Source organism: Sparus aurata, chromosome 23, assembly GCF_900880675.1.
Source record: "Sparus aurata chromosome 23, fSpaAur1.1, whole genome shotgun sequence".
NCBI classification, from domain to species: Eukaryota; Metazoa; Chordata; class Actinopteri; order Spariformes; family Sparidae; genus Sparus; species Sparus aurata.
In genome coordinates, this window is record NC_044209.1 from 18,193,028 (window position 1) to 18,215,642 (window position 22,615).

At 39.8% G+C, this 22,615-nt stretch overlaps 1 protein-coding gene across 1 annotated transcript in view; it reads left to right on the plus strand.

Annotated features, from left to right (window-relative positions):
* The first annotated feature begins 276 nt into the window (after positions 1-276).
* LOC115574860 (microfibrillar-associated protein 1-like) overlaps positions 277-22,615 on the plus strand; it is a 37,079-nt gene continuing 14,740 nt past the window's right edge. Inside the window, exons 1-15 of the mRNA XM_030406484.1 lie at positions 277-393; positions 4,200-4,448; positions 4,991-5,081; positions 5,165-5,219; positions 5,298-5,358; positions 5,517-5,575; positions 5,655-5,715; positions 5,877-5,935; positions 11,283-11,343; positions 11,505-11,563; positions 11,643-11,703; positions 11,865-11,883; positions 17,702-17,741; positions 17,821-17,881; positions 18,043-18,101. Of these exons, the coding sequence (XP_030262344.1) occupies positions 306-393; positions 4,200-4,448; positions 4,991-5,081; positions 5,165-5,219; positions 5,298-5,358; positions 5,517-5,575; positions 5,655-5,715; positions 5,877-5,935; positions 11,283-11,343; positions 11,505-11,563; positions 11,643-11,703; positions 11,865-11,883; positions 17,702-17,741; positions 17,821-17,881; positions 18,043-18,101 (1,083 nt within the window). The 5' untranslated portion in view covers positions 277-305. The remainder of the gene's footprint in view (positions 394-4,199; positions 4,449-4,990; positions 5,082-5,164; positions 5,220-5,297; positions 5,359-5,516; positions 5,576-5,654; positions 5,716-5,876; positions 5,936-11,282; positions 11,344-11,504; positions 11,564-11,642; positions 11,704-11,864; positions 11,884-17,701; positions 17,742-17,820; positions 17,882-18,042; positions 18,102-22,615) is intronic.

Genomic DNA, 22,615 nt, shown 5'->3' on the forward strand with positions numbered 1-22,615 from the left:
CTGAATCTTCTCTGAACCTTAATATGTGAAGTTTGAAGTTTGAAGTTTTGACTGCATAAACTAACTCTAGCTGTGAATCTTCACTACACTTCGATGTGTGAAGTTTGACTCTAAAGCACTACTTTGTTCTTCTAGATTTGAATGATTTGATGACGAGACCTCATGAGAACAGAGCGACAAAGGAAGGCGACTCTGTGATTCTAACCTGCATAAACAGCTGTGACGGCGATCACCTTTCATCTGCTTTCACCTGGTTTAATAACGGAGAACCCATAAACGAAGGACCTGTTCTTTATTTAAGCAACATGTCCTCCACTGACTCTGGAAACTACTCCTGCTCTCTAAAGACTCACACAGGAACAGCTTCACGAGTCATAAACATCCACGTTGAATGTGAGTAATCTATCAACCTGAGTTCGCCACATGATTTCTATGACAGATAACAGCTCCGGTCTTCTTTCAGATGGCCCGAAGAACACATCAGTGTCCGTCAGACCGTCGATGGAGGTGGAGGCCAGCACCAGCATCACCCTGATCTGCAGCAGCCACGCAAACCCCCCAGTGGAGGATTATACCTGGTATAAGATAAATAAAAATTATGTTCTGCATGTTGGACACCAGCCTGTGTTGTTCCCTGCTGATGGAGGCCAGTATTTCTGCAGCGCCACCAACAAACATGGAAGGCAAGACTCATCTGTTGTGACCGTAAAGATTAAAGGTAAACTAATTTTCATACACTACTTGTCCTGCTTAACCACTTATTTTCCGAGACTGAGAAGTAGCACATTTAGTATAATCCACAACACCAACTTTATAGTGGGGAGAAATTAGAGCATCAGAAAATTATGGTAGTTCATGAAAAATAACTTTATATTTATAGTGTAGAAATCAAAATCTCAAACTGTGCTCGCATTGCGACATCGCTCTTAGCATAGCTTGACAGTTGTTGACACTATCTGTTAGTGTTTGTTTGCATACTGTATATCAGGAAGAGGTGTCAAATACATTTTAAAAAGGGCATCGGCTTGCAGGAAATGAAGATACATTTGTGGTGAAACAGTTCCAAACCACCTTTCTAGCATGAGGATGCTCTTGAAGGAACTGCAATGTGTTTCTCTTTTTAGTAGATTATGTTGTGTCACATATTTTGACTTTATTTTCAGGATTTCATTGTTGCACTCTCACAAAGCTAACACTCTGCCTTTGCTACACAGAGAGGTGGCTGTCATTCAACAGAGATGTACTCATTATCATACTGTCTGTGGCTGTGCTTCTGATTGTGATCACTGCTGTCGCTGTTATAAAGTAAGATGTATTTAAACTGAACAATCATTATATCTCAATACAACGATCACATAAGGATGTTCCACAGTCTGTTTATGTGTTTAAGATTCAAGAAAAGAAGGACAAGAGCACAAGAGACCAACTGTGAGGAAAGACAGTGAGGTGACACCATCATTATATTGACAATCATTCAAATTCTTTACGTTGTTCTGCACTCATTAATCATGTGTTTTATATCCAGGATGCAGTCTATGTCAACTTGTCTGTTTTTGACAATAACCAATCCCAACAGAAATGCCAGGGTGAGGGAGCCACAGTAACAGTAGTCTACACAACTGTTGAGTTTAACGCTAAGAGACGATCAAACATGTGAGACATATTTTTTATACCTATTCACTATTTTTTTAAATATCTATGTGCATGACTTTAAAGGAATATTTCTGTCTGGACTTTATCTGCAGGAAGGAGCAGACAGACTCCCACCATGATGAGGAAAGTGTAACTTACAGGACGAATGTGCAGGTATAGCTCAACAAGAACTAACACATTCCATCAGTGGTTGTTTGCCTCTGAGGCAGCTCACTGTGATTTATTTTTATTTTTTCAGGAACCGACTGTTGGACCGTTATGTTATGACCACAGTGGTGTTTAGATGTGTTAATGTGTCAGGACAAGGAGGAGACTGGTTTACCAACTACTGACTCCTACAAGTGATAGTTATTGTTTCCCCCCCAGATAAAGACCCGCTGTGTGAGGAGCAAAGACAGCTCATGTCTTCAGATTACGCTGGTTTCTTGGTCGACTTGGTTTGGTCATTTATTTTGACAGTTCTCCACCATCGTCAGCTCCAGCCATGTGAAGACTCAATGTAAATAAATCAGCGCTTGATTCTCAACAGTCTGTGGCTGTTTGAGACTCTGAGAAGATGAGCTGTATTCATGTTGTGTCTCGGTGAACCCTGGTCAGGTGTGATCCTTCATATGTGTGCCTCACTGATGTGATATCACGTGTTGTTTTGCAGTAATGTTCAGAATGTCTCACAGGTGTACAGATGTGTTGTTTTTGTTGAATTAAGTTTTTATCTACTTACATTTTAAAAATCTCAGAGATAAACATGTCTCAAGGTTTCATGAAAGAGAAAAAGGTTAAGTTTTGTATTTCGGATATATGTTTTTATATTTCTTTCAACATGAAGCGGAACTCATGGACAATAAAACCAATTTGCTGGAAGCTGTTCAGCGTTTTTTTTTCTTTTTTTTTTTCTTTTATTAATTCAAGAGTGTGTTGAAATACCAGATGACAAACTCACCTGGTCCACCAAACACCTACAGTGTGTATATAGATACAGGAATATACACCTGATAGAGTCACGTGTGAAAGTCTTCACAGCAAAAGTAAATATAACATAATAAAACATAAACAGGATTAATAATGCTAAACAACTGAGTACAGTCATTACTCCACATCATGCACTAACATTTGGTGACTATTGTCTAATTAAACAAACAGCACAGGAAGCTTTGCTGAGTGGAGGAAGAAGTGAGAAGACACACAGTCACTCATCTTCTCCAAACCTAACCAAGTCATTATCAAAAGCGAAGAAAAAAATCGTTTTTATAAATGATGCAGAGATGTAAAAATACAAATGCAAATTTGAACCGCAAAATTTTTTATACATTGATCCATTTTTCAAATATCTATGTATCAGTAACCTCCTCTGCCTCTGTGGACCAGCCTCCACTGCTACACACAGTGATAGTCCTACTAACTGCTCTGTTCTTTGACCACAAGTAAAGCAACATCACAAATGTGTGACTTTTTCTTCTGAGAAGGACGTAGTGTCGTTTCAGTCACACCCACATTCAAATATAGACTGTGCATTGAGTCTGTGGTGGACAGTAAGCTTTGCTGAGTAGAGGAAGGAGAGAAGAAACCGCATCACGTTATTTTGCGTTGAAAACAAGTAAAGAAGCTTTAAGACCCAACAGGAGCTTTGTGATTGCTTGGAAAGAGTTTCAACATGTGTGTAAACCTGTCGCTGACACTGATGCTGCTGCTTCTGTCTGGTGAGTACAACATTTAAATCTCATTTAAGGTAAACATTCAAAGGATGAAATAATTTAAGTGCCTTATTTGTTCCAGGTGCTGTTTGCAGCGAACGGAACGTGACATATCATCAGCAACACATCTGTGCAGTGAAAGGCTCGTCTGTTGTCATTCCATGTTCATTTTACTATCCTAAAGACCTGCAAGTAATGAGAGTCATGTGGGGTCATGAAAGGTCCAACATTTTTGACGGTCCTTTCATATTTGACAGTGATAAGAATGAAACTGCATCAAGGATTTCAGTACATTGGCGATAAACAACACGCTTGTTCTTTCAAAATACACGATGTAGAGAACAACGATGCAGGAAAATATGCCTTCAGATTCATAACTTATGTTGAAAACAAATATACTGGTGCAACTGGCTCAACATTAAAGGTTGTCGGTAAGTTTTCTTTTGCATAAACCAACTCTAGCTGTGAATCTTCACTACACTTCGATGTGTAAAGTGTGACTCTAAAGCAGTACTTTGTTCTTCTAGATCTGAATGTGTTGGTGACAAAACCTAATGAGAACAGAGCAACAAAGGAAGGCGACTCTGTGAATCTGACCTGCATAAACGGCTGTGACGGCGATCACCTTTCATCTGCCTTCACCTGGTTTAATAACGGAGAACACATAAACGAAGGACCTGTTCTTTATTTAAGCAACATGTCCTCCACTGACTCTGGAAACTACTCCTGCTCTCTAAAGACTCACACAGGAACAGCTTCACGAGTCATAAACATCCACGTTGAATGTGAGTAATCTATCAACCTGAGTTCGCCACATGATTTCTATGACAGATAACAGCTCTGGTCTTCTTTCAGATGGCCCAAAGAACACATCAGTGTCCGTAAGACCGTCGATGGAGGTGGAGGCCGGCACCAACATCACCCTGATCTGCAGCAGCCACGCAAACCCCCCAGTGGAGGATTATACCTGGTATAAGATAGACGAAAGTCTGGATGTTGAACACCAGCCTGTGTTGTTCTCTGCTGATGGAGGCCAGTATTTCTGCAGCGCCACCAACAAACATGGAAGTCAAAACTCCTCTGTTGTGACTGTAAAGATTAAAAGTAAGTTCATTTTCACACACTTGTCCTTGTTTCCTGGGTAAAAGAGATGCAAACAGACAGATGAAGCAAATAGAAAAAGAATGCTTGCCTCAGTTCTGTTTTTCAAGGTTTTTCACACTTGCATCACCTCTAAACTTCTTTTGAAAAGGAAAATCAACACTGGTGGTGTCTTTGTTTTCCTTCCAGTAAGCGGTCAACAAGAAGATGTCAAAAGTGGCTAAAAAACCCCTCAAACTGTGCTCGCACTGTGACATCACTCTCAGTACAGCTTGACAGTTGTTGACACTATCTACCAGTGTTGTTTGTATATCAGGAAGAGGTGTCAAATAAATGAACATAAAAGGGCATCAGCTCACAGCAACTAGTGATACATTTCCAAACACCTTTTCTAGCATTAAGGACGCTCTTGAAGACACTGCCGTGTGTTTTCTCTACCGGGCTGCCTTTTAGTAGATTATGTTGTGTCACATATATTTTGACTTTATTTTCAGGATTTCATTGTTGCGCTCTCACAAAGCTAACACTCTGCCTTTGCTACACAGAGAGGTGGCCGTCATTCAACAGAGATATACTCATTATCATACTGTCTGTGGCTGTGCTTCTGATTGTGATCACTGCTGTCGCCGTCATAAGGTAAGATGTATTTAAACTGAACCATCATTATATCTCAATACAATGATCATATAAGGATGTTCCAGTTTGTTTATGTGTTTCAGACTCAAGAAAAGAAGGACAAGAGCAGAAGAGACCAACTGTGAGGAGGACAGTGAGGTGACACCATCATTATATTGACAGTCATTTAATTCTTTACATTGTTCTGCACTCATTAATCATGTGTTTTATATCCAGGATGCAGACTATGTCAACATGCCTGATTTTCACAAAAAGCAATCCCAACAAAGAAGCCAGGGTGAGGAAGCCACAGTAAAAGTCGTCTACACATGACTGTTGACTTCCACACTAAGAGAAAGTCAAACCCATGAGATGTGTTTTTATACCTATTTACTGTTTTGAAATATCTATGTACATGGCTTTAAACGAACATTTCTGTATGGACTTTAACTGCAGGACGGAACAAGACAAAAAGGACTAGAGCACATGAGACCAACTCCGAGGAGGACAGTGAGGTGACACCATCATTATATTGGCAATCATTCAAATTCTTTATGTTGTTCTGCTCTCATTAATCATGTGTTTTATATCCAGGATGCAGACTATGTCAACATGGCTGATTTTCACAAAAAACAATCCCAACAGAGAAGCCAGGGTGAGGGAGCCACAGTAAAAGTCGTCTACACACAACTGTTGACTTCCACACTAAGAGAAATTCAAACACATAAGATGTGTTTTTTACATCTATTCACTATTTTATCAAATATCTATGTACATGGCTTTAAACGAACATTTCTGTATGGACTTTATCTGCAGGAAGGAGCAAGAAAAAAAGGACAAGAGCAGAGGAGACCAACTGTGATGAGGACAGTGAGGTGACACCATCATTATATTGACAATCATTCAAATTCTTTACGTTGTTCTGCACTCATTAATCATGTGTTTGATATCCAGGATGCAGACTATGTCAACATGCCTGACTTTCCCAAAAAACAATCCCAACAGAGAAGCCAGGGTGAGGGTGCCGCAGTAAAAGTCGTCTACACACCACTGTTGACTTCCACACTAAGAGAAAGTCAAACACATGCAATATATTTTTATACCTATTTTGAAATATCTATGTGCATGACTTTAAAGGAATATTTCTGTCTGGACTTTATCTGCAGGAAGGAGCAGACAGACTCCCACCATGTTGAAGAAAGTGTAACTTACAGGACAATGTGCAGGTAAAGCTCAACAAGAACTTACACATTCCATCAGCGGTTGTTTGCCTCTGAGGCAGCTCAGTATGATTTATTTTTATTTTTTCAGGAACCGACTGTTGGACCGTTCTGTTATGACCACAGTGGTGTTTAGACGTGTTAATGTGTCAGGACAAGGAGGAGACTGGTTTACCAACTACTGACTCCTACAAGTGATAGTTATTGTTTCCCCTCCAGATAAAGTTCCGCTGTATGAGGAATAGGGATGTATAACAAGGACCGGTACTTTTTGGTACCAGCTCCTAATTGGGTCGGTACCAGGGTACCGTTAAGATTCTGGACAAACGGTACTGTTATCGGTACTTTTTTTTTTTTTGATGATTTGTTGTCGGTTTTCGTCATAGATGGTTTTTGAACGTCTACCCAACTGTAATGTACGGAAGCCGAGAACTGCCATGGATTTTTCTTCTTTTTATGCACTGTTATCTTGTGATAACGACCTATTATGTCGTTATCTCGATATGACAAATGTTGTTTTCTCATGATAAGAAATTAATTTATTTTGTTATTTCCATATAACAGAGATTGTTTGCTCATGATAACAAATCAATTAATAATGAGCTGCCACGAACGGCTTCCGTACTATTAAATGAATTAATAAACGTTTAAGTACGTTTCACATTACATTGCTCAGTTAACGTTAGCCTACATTTTTTGTACCTTAGCTGAAGCAGCCAGATAGATAGGAGTTTGTTAGCCTCTCATCTGCTAACTGGTAGCCCCTAAACAAACCCAGTCAAGTAAACAAACTAACGTTAAGTGTAACTTACCGGGAGGCTACAGCTACAGCCAGTGGCTACGGAAGCCGTTCGTGGCAGCTCTTGTTGGTTGAAAACAAGACAAACACATTATTTATTAATTCGTTATCATGAGAAAACAATCTTTGTTATATCGAGACAACAACATAATACAGTGCTTAAAAAAGAAGAAAAATCCATGGCTGTTCTTGGCTTCCGTAGTAATGACTTCAAACTAAACAACAAACTTACCGTGACTTGATGTCGCAGAAACAAAACCGGGTGCCGCTGCCACAGTGCTGAAGTCTTTAGCGTTAGCCGGGCTGCTAACTTTACTCGCTTTGTTATAGCAATCAAACACGCAGCACTCCTTTAGCTTCATACAATGCGCGTGCTCCAAGTTTGGTGATGTTTCTTACACCGTATTTCCACTGGATGCTGTCCGCTGCATTACGGCTCCGACTCGGTTTTGCTTCGCTGCCCGCCGTCCGGTAACCTCCACCAGTTGCGTTTTGAGTCTGTCATAGCGCAGTACGGTAGACAGCTGGCGTTGCGAGGCGGAGGAGTTTCTGCGATAATCACATAATCATTCGCATCCACAGTTACAGGTCTGTGTTATAACAACAACAACAAGACCGAAGGATTAGCAGTTACTTGGTGCTAAATTCAGCTGAATTGCTGCGTCGTGCTCCGGCATCTGCCACATATGAAAGTCCAGGTTGTCTGTTCCGGAGTATTTGTAATTGCATAGCTTCTGTTCTGTTGAAGCTTTATTATTACCTAAATAAGGTTGAATCTTTTAACATTTTGGAAAGTCTCTTATTTTTTACACGAAATTACATGTTGTAGTATCGATAAAAGTATCGATAAGTATCGGTACCGTTAAGGAGTATCGGTATCAGTATCGGTATCGATAAAATCCTAACGATATACATCCCTAATGAGGAGCCAAGACGGCTCATGTCTTCCGGTTACGCTGGTTATGCTCTATGTCTATGTCTATGTCTTGGTTTGGTCTTTTATTTCGGCCGTGCTTCACCATCGTCAGCTCCAGCCATGTGAAGACTCAATGTAAATAAATCAACACTTGATTCTCAACAGTCTGTGGCTGTTTGGGACTCGGAGAAGATGAGCTGTATTCATGTTGCGTGTCGGTGAACCCTGGTCAGGTGTGATCCTTTATATGTGTGCCTCACTGATGTGATATCACGTGTTATTTCGCAGTAATGTTCAGAATGTCTCACGGGTGTACAGATGTGATGTTTTGTTGAATAAAGTTTTTATTTCCTTACATTTTAAAAATCTCAGAGATTAACATGTCTCAAGGTTTCATAAAAGAGAAAAAGGTTAAGTTTTGTATTTTGGATATATGTTTTTGTATTTCTCTTAACATGAAGCCAATCTCATGGACAATAAAGCAAATTTGCGAACAGCTGTTCAGTGTTTTTTCTTTGTTACTAATTCAACAGTGTGTTGAAATACCAGAGGACAAACTCAACTGGTCCACCAAACAACTACAGCATGTATACATACAGGAATATACAACTAATAGAGTTACGTGTGAAAGTTTTCACAACAAAAGTAAATATGACATAATAAAACATAAACAGGATTAATAATGCTAAACAACTGAGTACAGTCATTACTCCACATCATGCACTAACATTTGGTGACTATTGTCTAATTAAACAAACAGCACAGGAAGCTTTGCTGAGTGGAGGAAGAAGTGAGAAGACACACAGTCACTCATCTTCTCCAAACCTAACCAAGTCATTGTGAAAAGCGAAGAAAAAAATCATTTCATAAATGATGCAGAGATGTAAAAATGCAAATGCAAACTTTAACCGCAAACATATTTATACTTTGATCTCTTTTTCAAATATCTGTGTATCAGTAACCTCCTCTGCCTCTGTGGACCAGCCTCCACTGCTACACACAGTGATAGTCCTACTAACTGCTCTGTTCTTTGACCACAAGTAAAGCAACATCACAAACATGTGACATTTTCTTCTGAAAAGGACGTGGTGTCGTATCAATCACACCCACATTCAAATATAGACTGTGCATTGAGTCTGTGGTGGACAGTAAGCTTTGCTGAGTAGAGGAAGGAGAGAGAAGAAACCCCATCACTTTATTTTGAGTTGAAAACAAGTAAAGAAGCTTTAAGATCCAACAGGAGCTTTGTGATTGCTTGTAAAGAGTTTCAACATGTGCGTAAACCTGTCGCTGAAGCTGATGCTGCTGTTTCTGTCTGGTGAGTACAACATTTAAATCTCATTCAAGGGAACGTTCAAAGGATGACATAATTTTAGTGCCTTATTTGTTCCAGGTGCTGTTTGCAGTGAATGGAACGTGACATATCATCAGCAGAACATCTGTGCATTGAAAGGCTCGTCTGTTGTCATTCCATGTTCATTTTACTATCCTAAAAACCTGCGAGTGATGAGAGTCATGTGGGGTGATAAGAGGGCTCATGTTATTAATGGTCCTTTCATATTTGAGAGTGATAAGAATGAAACTGACACGAGATTTGAGTACATCGGCAACAAACAACATAACTGTTCTTTCAAAATACACGACGTAGAGAATAACGATACAGGAAAATATATCTTCAGATTTATAACTGATCCTGAAAAGCGCAAATGGACTGGTAAAGTTGGTTCTACATTAGAGGTTGTTGGTAAGTTCTCTTTTTCATAAACCAACTATAGTTCTGAATCTTCGCTGAACCTAAATGTTTGACCTTTGATACTAAAGCAGTACTTTCTTCTTCTAGATTTGAATGTTTCTGTTACAAAACCCAACGTGAATGACAGGACAAAGGAAGGCGACTCTGTGAATCTGACCTGCATAAACGGCTGTGACAGCGATCACCTTTCATCTGCTTTCACCTGGTTTAAGAACGGAGAACACATAAACGAAGGACCTGTTCTTTATTTAAGCAACATGTCCTCCACTGACTCTGGAAACTACTCCTGCTCTCTAAAGACTCACACAGGAACAGCTTCACGAGTCATAAACATCCACGTTGAATGTGAGTAATCTATCAACCTGAGTTCGCCACATGATTTCTCTGATAGACAACAGCTCTGGTCTTCTTTCAGATGGCCCGAAGAACACATCAGTGTCCGTCAGACCGTCGATGGAGGTGGAGGCCGGCACCAACATCACCCTGATCTGCAGCAGCCACGCAAACCCCCCAGTGGAGAATTATACCTGGTTTAAGATAAACGAAAGTCATGTTGATGTTGGACACCAGCCTGTGTTGTTCTCTGCTGATGGAGGCCAGTATTTCTGCAGCGCCACCAACAAACATGGAAGTCAAAACTCCTCTGTTGTGACATTTAAGATTAATGGTAAGTTCATTTTCACACACTTGTCCTTGTTTCCTGGGTAGAAGAGATGCAAACAGACAGATGAAGCAAATAGAAAAAGAATGCTTGCCTCAGTTCTGTTTTTCAAGGTTCTTCACACTTGCATCATCTCTAAACTACTTTTGAATAGGAAAATCAACACTGGTGGTGTCTTTGTTTTCCTTCCAGTAAGCGGTCAACAAGAAGATGTCAAAAGTGGCTCAAAAAAACCCTCAAACTGTGCTCGCACTGTGACATCACTCTCAGTACAGCTTGACAGTTGTTGACACTATCTACCAGTGTTGTTTGTATATCAGGAAGAGGTGTCAAATAAATGAACATAAAAGTGCATCAGCTCACAGGAAGTGATGATACATTTCTGTTGAAACAGTTCCAAACACCTTTTCTAGCATTAAGGACGCTCTTGAAGACATTGCCGTGTGTTTTCTCTACCGGGCTGCCTATTAGTAGATTATGTTGTGTCACATATATTTTGACTTTATTTTCAGGATTTCATTGTTGTGCTCTCACAAAGCTAACACTCTGCCTTTGCTACACAGAGAGGTGGCCAGTCATACAACAGAGATATACTCATTATCATACTGTCTGTGGCTGTGCTTCTGATTGTGATCACTGCTGTCGCCGTCATAAGGTAAGATGTATTTAAACTGAACCATCATTATATCTCAATACAATGATCATATAAGGATGTTCCACAGTCTGTTTATGTGTTTCAGACTCAAGAAAAGAAGGACAAGAGCACAAGAGACCACCTGTGAAGAGGACAGTGAGGTGACTCCATCATTATATTGGCTATCATTTAATTCTTTATGTTGTTCTGCACTCATTAATCATGTGTTTTATATCCAGGATGCAGACTATGTCAACATGCCTGATTTTCACAAAAAACAATCACAACAGAGAAGCCAGGGTGAGGAAGCCACAGTAAAAGTCGTCTACACACGACTGTTGACTTCCACACTAAGAGGAAGTCAAACTCATGAGATGTGTTTTTTATATCTATTCACTATTTTATCGAATATCTATGTACGTGGCTTTAAACGAACATTTCTGTATGGACTTTATCTGCAGGAAGGAGCAAGAAAAAAAGGACAAGAGCAGAGGAGACCAACTCCGAGGAGGACAGTGAGGTGACACCATCATTATATTGGAAATCATTCAAATTCTTTACGTTGTTCTGCACTCATTAATCATGTGTTTGATATCCAGGATGCAGACTATGTCAACATGCCTGATTTTCACAAAAAACAATCCCAACAGAGAAGCCAGGGTGAGGGAGCCACAGTAAAAGTCGTCTACACACAACTGTTGACTTCCACACTAAGAGAAAGTCAAACAAATATGATGTGTTTTTTATATCTATTCACTATTTTATCAAATATCTATGTATATGGCTTTAAACGAACATTTCTGTATGGACTTTATCTGCAGGAAGGAGCAAGAAAAAAAGGACAAGAGCAGAGGAGACCAACTGTGATGAGGACAGTGAGGTGACACCATCATTATATTGGCAATCATTCAAATTCATGATGTTGTTCTGCACTCATTAATCATGTGTTTGATATCCAGGATGCAGACTATGTCAACATGGTCTGATTTTCACAATAAACAATCCCAACAGAGAAGCCAGGGTGAGGGAGCCGCAGTAAAAGTCGTCTACACACCACTGTTGACTTCCACACTAAGAGAAAGTCAAACACATGCGATTTATTTTTATATCTATTTTGAAATATCTATGTGCATGGCTTTGAAGGAATATTTCTGTCTGGACTTTATCTGCAGGAAGCAGCAGACAGACTCCCACCATGTTGAGGAAAGTGTAACTTACAGGACAATGTGCAGGTAAAGCTCAACAAGAACTAACACATTCCATCAGTGGTTGTTGGCCTCTGAGGCAGCTCAGTGTGATTTATTTTCTATTTTTCAGGAACCGACTGTTGGACCATTCTGTTATGACCACGGTGGTGTTTAGACGTGTTACTGTGTCAGGACAAGGAGGAAACTGGTTTACCAACTACTGACTCCTACAAGTGATAGTTCAATCAATCAATCAACTTTATTCATAAAGCACTTTTCATACATGAGATAAAATGCATAAGATAGTAATAAATAAAATAAAATAGTATCGAAGATAAATAATAATAATAATTAAAAAAAAAAAATTTTAAGATGAAATAGTTTAAAAAAAATCAAAAAAAAAAAACAAGATAGGAACAACAACATAAAATACGATAGAACCACATAAGAATGGAATAAGAGTTTAAAATATTAGTTAAAAGCCTGATTAAAAAGGTGTGTCTTTAACCTTCCCTTAAAAATATCAACAGTCTCTGCAGACCTGAGGTTCTCCGGCAGGCTGTTCCACAAGCGGGGGCCATAGTGGCTAAATGCCGCCTCACCGTGGGTTTTAGTTCTTGGTTTTGGTAGGGATAAAAGGCCAGAGCCGGAGGACCTCAGGGTCCGCGATGGTTGATATGGTAAAAGCAGGTCAGATAAGTAGGAGGGCGCAAGGCCGTTAAGACATTTAAAAACCAGTAAAAGAACCTTAAAATCGATCTTGAAGCGCACGGGGAGCCAATGCAGTAACTCTAAAACTGGTGTAATGTGCTCCCGCCCTCTGGTCCTCGTCAGCACTCGTGCGGCTGAGTTTTGTAATAATTGGAGATTTAGAGTACTCTTTTTGGGAAGACCAGAGAGCAGGGCATTACAATAATCTAAGCGACAGGAAATAAAAGCATGTATTAGCACCTCCGTACTGGCCTGGGAGAGAAACGGACGGACTCTGGCTATGTTCTTAAGATGATAAAAACCTATTTTTGTCATATTTCTGATATGTGGAATAAAATTCAGCTCAGAATCAAAAATCACTCCCAGATTTTTTACTGATTGTGTTGGTTTAAAATGTTGTAGTTTTGGAAAAAGTTTCTCTCTCTGGCCTTCAGGACCTATAACTAAAACCTCAGTTTTGTCCTGGTAGAGCTGTAGGAAATTCACTGCCATCCATGACTTGATGTCTACAATGCGGTTAAGAAGGGCATCAACTTGATCTGTTTCATCAGGAGACACGGCAATGTACAGTTGTGTGTCATCAGCGTAACTATGGAAGCTGATGCCGTGTCTCCTGATGACATCCCCAAGAGGAAGCATGAAAAGATTAAAAAGAAGTGGACCTAAAATTGACCCTTGGGGAACCCCACATCCAATTGCATGGGTTCCTGAGGAGCATGTATCCATACTTACATAAAAGCATCGATCTGTGAGATAGGAACAAAACCAGTTGAGGACAGTACCAGAGAGGCCGACCAGATGGCTGAGTCTGTTTAATAAAATGTGATGGTCTACTGTATCAAAAGCAGCGCTTAGATCCAGTAGAACCAACACTGTGAGCTTTTTGTTATCTAAATTCCATCTGATGTCATTTAAAATCTTTAAAAGTGCTGTCTCGGTACTGTGGTTTCTCCTAAAACCAGACTGATGTTTCTCTAAGATGTTATTTCTGTTTAAAAAGTCATTAACTTGGTTAAAAACCAGTTTTTCTAAAATTTTACTTAAAAACGGTAAGTTGGATACAGGTCGGTAGTTGTCAAAAACGTTGGGGTCTAAGTTGCTCTTCTTAAGAAGGGGCTTCACCACTGCCATTTTAAAGGCGGTGGGAAAGACACCCGTCTGAAGAGAGCAGTTCATGATGTTTAAAAACTGTTCCTCAAAGAATCCATAAAATGATTTTAAGAGTGATGTGGGAATTGGGTCTAAAGGGCAGGTTGTTGGGTTTACTTGGGAGAATACTCGACCAAGTGTCCTTGCATCAACCAGGGCAAAACTCTCCAGTGTTTCCTCAGGCAAGGACAACAGTTCAGATGCGTTAACAGATAAAACTTGATGGGATAAGAGGCAGGATCTGATGTCCTTGATTTTGGTTCTGAAGTGGTCTGCAAAGTTCTCGCAAAGATCGTCTGTGGGTGTCTTAAAAACTTTATTAGAGTTAGAAGCCGTTAAAATATTAAAAGTGGAGAAGAGGAGTTATTGCTTCCCCCCCAGATAACGATCTGCTGTGTGAGGAGCCAAGACAGCTCATGTCTTCAGGTTAAGCTGCTTTCTTGGTCGACTTGGTTTGGTCTTTTATTTCGGCCGTTCTCCACCATCGTCAGCTCCAGCCATGTGAAGACTCAATGTAAATAAATCAACGCTTGATTCTCAACAGTCTGTGGCTGTTTGGGACTCGGAGAAGATGAGCTGTATTCATGTTGTGTCTCGGTGAACCCTGGTCAGGTGTGATCCTTCACATGTGTGCTTCGCTGATGTGATATCACGTGTTGTTTTGCAGTCATGTTCAGAATGTCTCACAGGTGTACAGATGTGTTGTTTTGTTGAATTAAGTTTTTATTTACTTACATTTTAAAAATCTTAGAGATAAAAATGTCTCAAGGTTTCATATAAGAGAAAAAGTTTAAGTTTTGTATTTTGGATATATGTTTTTGTATTTCTCTTAACATGAAGTCGATCTCATGGACAATAAAGTAAATTTTATTAATTCAACAGTGTGTTGAAAAACCATAGGACAAACCACCTGGTCCACCAAACATCTACAGCATGTATATACATACAGGAATATAAACCTGATAGAGACACGTGTGTTTTCACAGCAAAAGTAAATGTAACATGATAAAACATAAACAGTATTAATAATGCTAAACAACTGAGTACAGTCATTACTCCACATTGTGCACTAACATTTGGTGACTATTGTCTAATTAAACAAACAGCACAGGAAGCTTTGCTGAGTGGAGGAAGAAGTGAGAAGACACACAGTCACTCATCTTCTCCAAACCTAACCAAGTCATTATCAAAAGCGAAGATAAAAATCATTTTTATAAATAGATGCAGAGACAGAAAAATACAAATGCAAATTTCAACCCCAAACGTTTTTATACTCAGATCCCTTTTTCAAATATCTGTGTATCAGTAACCTCCTCTGCCTCTGTGGACCAGCCTCCACTGCTACACACAATGATAGTCCTACTAACTGCTCTGTTCTTTGACCACAAGTAAAGCAACATCACAAATGTGTGACTTTTTCTTCTGAAAAGGACGTTGTGTCGTTTCAATCACACCCACATTCAAATATAGGCTGTGCATTGAGTCTGTGGTGGAAAGTAAGCTTTGCTGAGTTGAGGAAGGAGAGAAGAAACCGCATCACGTTATTTTGCGTTGAAAACAAGTAAAGAAGCTTTAAGATCCAACAGGAGCTTTGTGATTGCTTGGAAAGAGTTTCAACATGTTTGTAAACCTGTCGCTGACACTGATGCTGCTGTTTCTGTCTGGTGAGTACAACATTTTAATCTCATTTAAGGTAAACATTCAAAGGATGAAATAATTTAAGTGCCTTATTTGTTCCAGGTGCTGTTTGCAGTGAATGGAACGTGACATATCATCAGCAACACATCTGTGCATTGAAAGGCTCATCTGTTGTCATTCCATGTTCATTTTACTATCCTAAAGACCTGCAAGTGAAGAAAGTAATGTGGGGTCATGAAAGGTCCAACATTATTGACGGTCCTTTCATATTTGAGAGTGAGATGAATGAAACTGACACAAGATTTAAGTACACCGGCGACAAACAACACAATTGTTCTTTCAAAATACAGGACATAGAGCATAACGATACAGGGAAATATGCCTTCAGATTTATAACTGATACTGAAAAGGGCAAATGGACTGGTAAAGTTGGTTCTACATTAGAGGTTGTTGGTAAGTTCTCTTTTTCATAAACCAACTACAGTTCTGAATCTTCGCTGAACCTAAATGTTTGACCTTTGATACTGAAGCAATACTTTCTTCTCCTAGATTTGAATGTTTCTGTTACAAAACCCAATGTGAATGACAGGACAAAGGAAGGCGACTCTGTGAATCTGACCTGCATAAACGGCTGTGACGGCGATCACCTTTCATCTGCTTTCACCTGGTTTAAGAACAGAGAACCCATAAACGAAGGACCTGTTCTTTATTTAAGCAACATGTCCTCCACTGACTCTGGAAACTACTCCTGCTCTCTAAAGACTCACACAGGAACAGCTTCACGAGTCATAAACATCCACGTTGAATTTGAGTAATCTATCAACCTGAGTTCGCCACATGATTTCTCTGACAGATAACAGCTCCGGTCTTCTTTCAGATGGCCCGAAGAACACATCAGTGTCCGTCAGTCCGTCGATGGAGGTGGAGGCCGGCACCAACATCACCCTGATCTGCAGCAGCCACGCAAACCCCCCAGTGGAGGATTATACCTGGTTTAAGATAAACGAAAGTCATGTTCTGGATGTTGGACACCAGCCTGTGTTGTTCTCTGCTGATGGAGGCCAGTATTTCTGCAGCGCCACCAACAAACATGGAAGTCAAAACTCCTCTGTTGTGACATTAAAGATTAAAGGTAAGTTCATTTTCACACACTTGTCCTTGTTTCCTGGGTAGAAGAGATGCAAACAGACAGATGAAGGAAATGAAACAAAAGGAGAATGGTGCCTTGGTTCTGTTTTTCAGGGTTTTGCACATTTGCATCACCTCCAACCTATTCTGAATGTCAAAACCAACACTGATGTCTCTGACGTTTTAGTTTTCCATCCCGTAAGCGGTCAACAAGGAAGATGAGAGACTAATTTTGTGAGACTGAGAAGTAGCCCATATAATATGATCATCAGCACCAACTTTATAGTGGGGAAATAATTAGAGCATCAGAAAATTATGTTAGTTCATAACTCATATAGCGGAGAAATCACAAGTGGCACTAATAAAACTGAAATTGTGCTCACACTGCGACATCTCTCTTGTCAACCGTTGACACTATCTACCAGTGTTGTTTGCACTATATGTATCAGCAAGAGGTGTCAAATGAATGAACATGAAATGGCAACAGCTCACACCTTTTCTAGCATCAAGGACGCTCTTGAAGACACCGCCTTGTGTTTTCTCCACTGGATGGCCTTTTTAGTAGATTATGTTGTGTCACATATATTTTGACTTCATTTTAACGATTTCATTGTTGTGCTCTCACAAAGCTAACACTCTGCCTTTGCTACACAGAGAGGTGGCCGTCATTCAACAGAGATATACTCATTATCATACTGTCTGTGGCTGTGCTTCTGATTGTGATCACTGCTGTCGCCGTCATAAGGTAAGATGTATTTAAACTGAACAATCATTACATCTCAATACAGTGATCATATAAGGATGTTCCACAGTCTGTTTATGTGTTTCAGACTCAAGAAAAGAAGGACAAGAGCAGAGGAGACCAACTGTGAGGAGGACAGTGAGGTGACACCATCATTATATTGACAATCATTCAAATTCATGACATTGTTCTGCTCTCATTAATCATGTGTTTTATATCCAGGATGCAGTCTACGTCAACATGCCTGATTTTCACAAAAAACAATCCCAACAGAGAAGCCAGGGTGAGGAAGCCACAGTAAAAGTCGTCTACACACAACTGTTGACTTCCACACTAAGAGAAATTCAAACACATGAGATGTGTTTTTTCTATCTATTCACTATTTTATCGAATAACTATGTACATGGCTTTAAACGAACATTTCTGTATGGACTTTATCTGCAGGAAGGAGCAAGAAAAAAAGGACAAGAGCAGAGGAGACCTACTGTGAGGAGGACAGTGAGGTGACACCATCATTATATTGACAATCATTCAAATTCTTTACGTTGTTCTGCACTCATTAATCATGTGTTTGATATCCAGGATGCAGACTATGTCAACGTGCCTGATTTTCACAAAAACAATCCCAACAGAGAAGCCAGGGTGAGGGAGCCACAGTAAAAGTCATCTACACACCACTGTTGACTTTCACACTAAGAGAAAGTCAAACACATGCAATATATTTGTAATACCTATTTTGAAATATCTATGTGCATGACTTTAAAGGAACATTTCTGTCTGGACTTTATCTGCAGGAAGCAGCGGACAGACTCCCACCATGTTGAGGAAAGTGTAACTTACAGGACAATGTGCAGGTAAAGCTCAACAAGAACTAACACATTCCATCAGTGGTTGTTGGCCTCTGAGGCAGCTCAGTGCAATTTATTTTTCTTTTTTCAGGAACCGACTGTTGGACCCTTCTGTTTTGACCACGGTGGTGTTTAGATGTGTTAATGTGTCAGGACAAGGAGGAGACTGGTTTACCAAATACTGACTCCTACAAGTGATAGTTATTGTTTCCCCCCCAGATAAAGACCCACTGTGTGAGGAGCAAAGACAGCTCATGTCTTCAGATTACGCTGGTTTCTTGGTCAAGTTGGTTTGGTCATTTATTTTGACAGTTCTCAACCATCGTCAGCTCCAGCCATGTGAAGACTCAATGTAAATAAATCAGCGCTTGATTCTCAACAGTCTGTGGCTGTTTGGGACTCGGAGAAGATGAGCTGTATTCATGTTGTGTCTCGGTGAACCCTGGTCAGGTGTAATCCTTCATATGTGTGCCTCCACTGATGTGATATCACGTGTTGTTTTGCAGTAATGTTCAGAATGTCTCACAGGTGTACAGATGTGATGTTTTGTTGAATTAAGTTTGTATTTCCTTACATTTACAAATCTCAGAGATAAACATGTCTCAAGGTTTCATGATAGAGAAAAGTTTAAGTTTTGTATTTTGGATATATGTTTTTGTATTTCTCTTAACATGAAGCCAATCTCATGGACAATAAAGCAAAATTGCTAACAGCTGTACAGTGTTTTTTCTTTGTTATCAATTCAATAGTGTGCTGAAATACCAGAGGACAAACACACCTGGTCCAACAAACACCTACAGCATGTATACACACAGGAATAAACAACTAATAGAGTCACGTGTGGAAGTTTAGTTCATTGAGTACAGTCATTACTCCACATTGTGCACCAACATTTGGTCACTATTGTCTAATTAAACAAACAGCACAGGAAGCTTTGCTGAGTGGAGGAAGAAGTGAGAAGACACACAGTCACTCATCTTCTCCAAACCTAACCAAGTCATTTTTAAAAGGTAATATAAAAGTATTTTTCATAAATGATGCAAAGATGTAATAATGCAAACTTCAACCCCAAACATTTTTATACTTTGATCCCTTTTTCAAATATCTATGTATCAGTAACCTCCTCTGCCTCTGTGGACCAGCCTCCACTGCTACACACAGTGATAGTCCTACTAACTGCTCTGTTCTTTGTCTACAAGTAAAGCAACATCACAAGCTGTGACCTTTCTTCTGAAAAGGACGTTGTGTCGTATCAATCACACCCACACTTAAAAATAAACTGTGCATTAAGTCTGTGGTGGACAGTAAGCTTTGCTGAGTTGAGGAAGGAGATAGAAGAAACCCCTTCACTTTATTTTGAGTCGAAAACAAGTAAAGAAGCTTTAAGACCCAACAGGAGCTTTGTGATTGCTTGGAAAGAGTTTCAACATGTGTGTAAACCTGTCGCTGACACTGATGCTGCTGTTTCTGTCTGGTGAGTACAACATTTAAATCTCATTCAAGGCAAACATTCAAAGGATGAAATAATTTAAGTGCCTTATTTGTTCCAGGTGCTGTTTGCAGGGAATGGAACGTGACATATCATCAGCAGGACATCTGTGCAGTGAAAGGCTCGTCTGTTGTCATTCCATGTTCATTTTACTATCCTAAAAACCTGCGAGTAATGAGAGTCATGTGGGGTGATAAGAGGGCTCACGTTATTGACGGACCTTTCATATCTGAGAGTGAGATGAATGAAAGTGGCACAAGATTTGAGTACATCGGCAACAAACAACACAATTGTTCTTTCAAAATACACAATGTTGAGAATAACGACACAGGAAAATATGTCTTCAGATTTATAACTGATACTGAAAAGGGCAAATATACTGGTACAACTGGCTCAACATTAAAGGTTGTCGGTAAGTTTTCTTTTGCATGAACTCTAGCTGTGAATCTTCACTACACTTCAATGTGTAAAGTTTAAATCTAAAGCACTACTTTGTTCTTCTAGATTTGAATGTGTTGGTGACAAAACCTAATGAGAACAGAGCAACAAAGGAAGGCGACTCTGTGAATCTGACCTGCATAAACGACTGTGATGGCGATCACCTTTCATCTGCCTTCACCTGGTTTAATAACGGAGAACCCATAAACGAAGGACCTGTTCTTTATTTAAGCACCATGTCCTCCACTGACTCTGGAAACTACTCCTGCTCTCTAAAGACTCACACGGGAACAGCTTCACGAGTCATAAACATCCACGTTGAATGTGAGTAATCCATCAACCTGAGTTCGCCACATGATTTCTCTGACAGATAACAGCTCCGGTCTTCTTTCAGATGGCCCGAAGAACACATCAGTGTCCGTCAGACCGTCGATGGAGGTGGAGGCCGGCACCAACATCACTCTGATCTGCAGCAGCCACGCAAACCCCCCAGTGGAGGATTATACCTGGTTTAAGATAGATGAAAGTCATGTTCTGGATGTTGGACACCAGCCTGTGTTGTTCCCTGCTAATGGAGGCCAGTATTTCTGCAGCGCCACCAACAAACATGGAAGTGAAATCTCCTCTGTTGTGACTGTTAAGGTTAAAGGTAAGTTAATTTTCACACACTTGTCCTTGTTTCCTGGGTAGAAGAGATGCAAACAGACAGATGAAGCAAATAGAAAAATAATGCTGGCCTTAGTTCTATTTTTCAAGGTTTTTCACACTTGCATCACCTCCAAACTTTTTGAATGGGAAAATCAACACTGGTGGTGTCTTTGTTTTCCTTCCAGTCAGCGGTCAACAAGAAGATGCCAAAGTGGCTCAAAAAAACCTCAAACTGTGCTCGCACTGTGACATCACTCTCAGTACAGCTTAACAGTTGTTGACACTATCTACCAGTGTTGTTTGTATATCAGGAAGAGGTGTCAAATAAATGAACATAAAAGGGCATCAGCTCACAGGAAGTGGTGATACATTTCTGGTGATACATTTCAAAACAACTTTTCATAGCATTAAGGACGCTCTTGAAGACACTGCCTTGTGTTTTCTCCACCGGACGGCCTTTTTAGTAGATTATGTTGTGTCACATATTTTGACTTTATTTTCAGGATTTCATTGTTGTGCTCTCACAAAGCTAACACTCTGCCTTTGCTACACAGAGAGGTGGCCATCATTCAACAGAGATATACTCATTATCATACTGTCTGTGGCTGTGCTTCTGATTGTGATCACTGCTGTTGCCATTATAAGGTAAGATGTATCCAAACTGAACCATCATTATATCTCAATACAATGATCATATAAGGATGTTCCACAGTCTGTTTATATGTTTTAGACTCAAGAAAAGAAGGACAAGAGCACAAGAGACCAACTGTGAGGAAGACAGTGAGGTGACACCATAATTATATTGACAGTCATTTAGTTCTTTCCGTTGTTCTGCACTCATTAATCATGTGTTTTATATCCAGAATGCAGTCTATGTCACCATGAATGTTTGTGACGCAAAACAATCAAAAGGGAGAAGCCAGGGTGAGTGAGCCACAGTAAAAGTCGTCTAGACAACTGTTGACTTTCACACTAAGAGAAAGTCAAACACATGAGATGTGTTTTTTATACCTATTTTGAAATATGTATGTACATGGCTTTAAAGGAACATTTCGATACGGACTTTTTCTGCAGGAAGGAGCGAGATAAAAAGGACAAGAGCAATGGAGACCAACTGTGAGGAGGACAGTGAGGTGACACCATCATTATATTGACAATCAATCAATTATTCACGTTGTTCTGCACTCATTAATCATGTGTTTCATATCCAGGATGCCGACTATGTCAACATGCCTGATTTTCACAAAAAACAATCACAACAGAGAAGCCAGGGTAAGGGAGCCACAGTAAAAATCGTCTACACACAACTGTTGACTTCCACACTAAGAGAAAGTCAAACACATGAGATGTGTTTTTTTATACCTATTCACTATTTCATCAAATATCTACGTACATGGCTTTACACGAACATTTCTGTATTGACTTTATGTGTAGGAAGGAGCAAGAAGAGAAGGACAATAGCACAAGAGACGAACTGTGAGGAGGACAGTGAGGTGACACCATCATTATATTGGCAATCATTCAAATTCATGATGTTGTTCTGCACTCATTAATCATGTGTTTGATATCCAGGATGCAGACTATGTCAACTGGT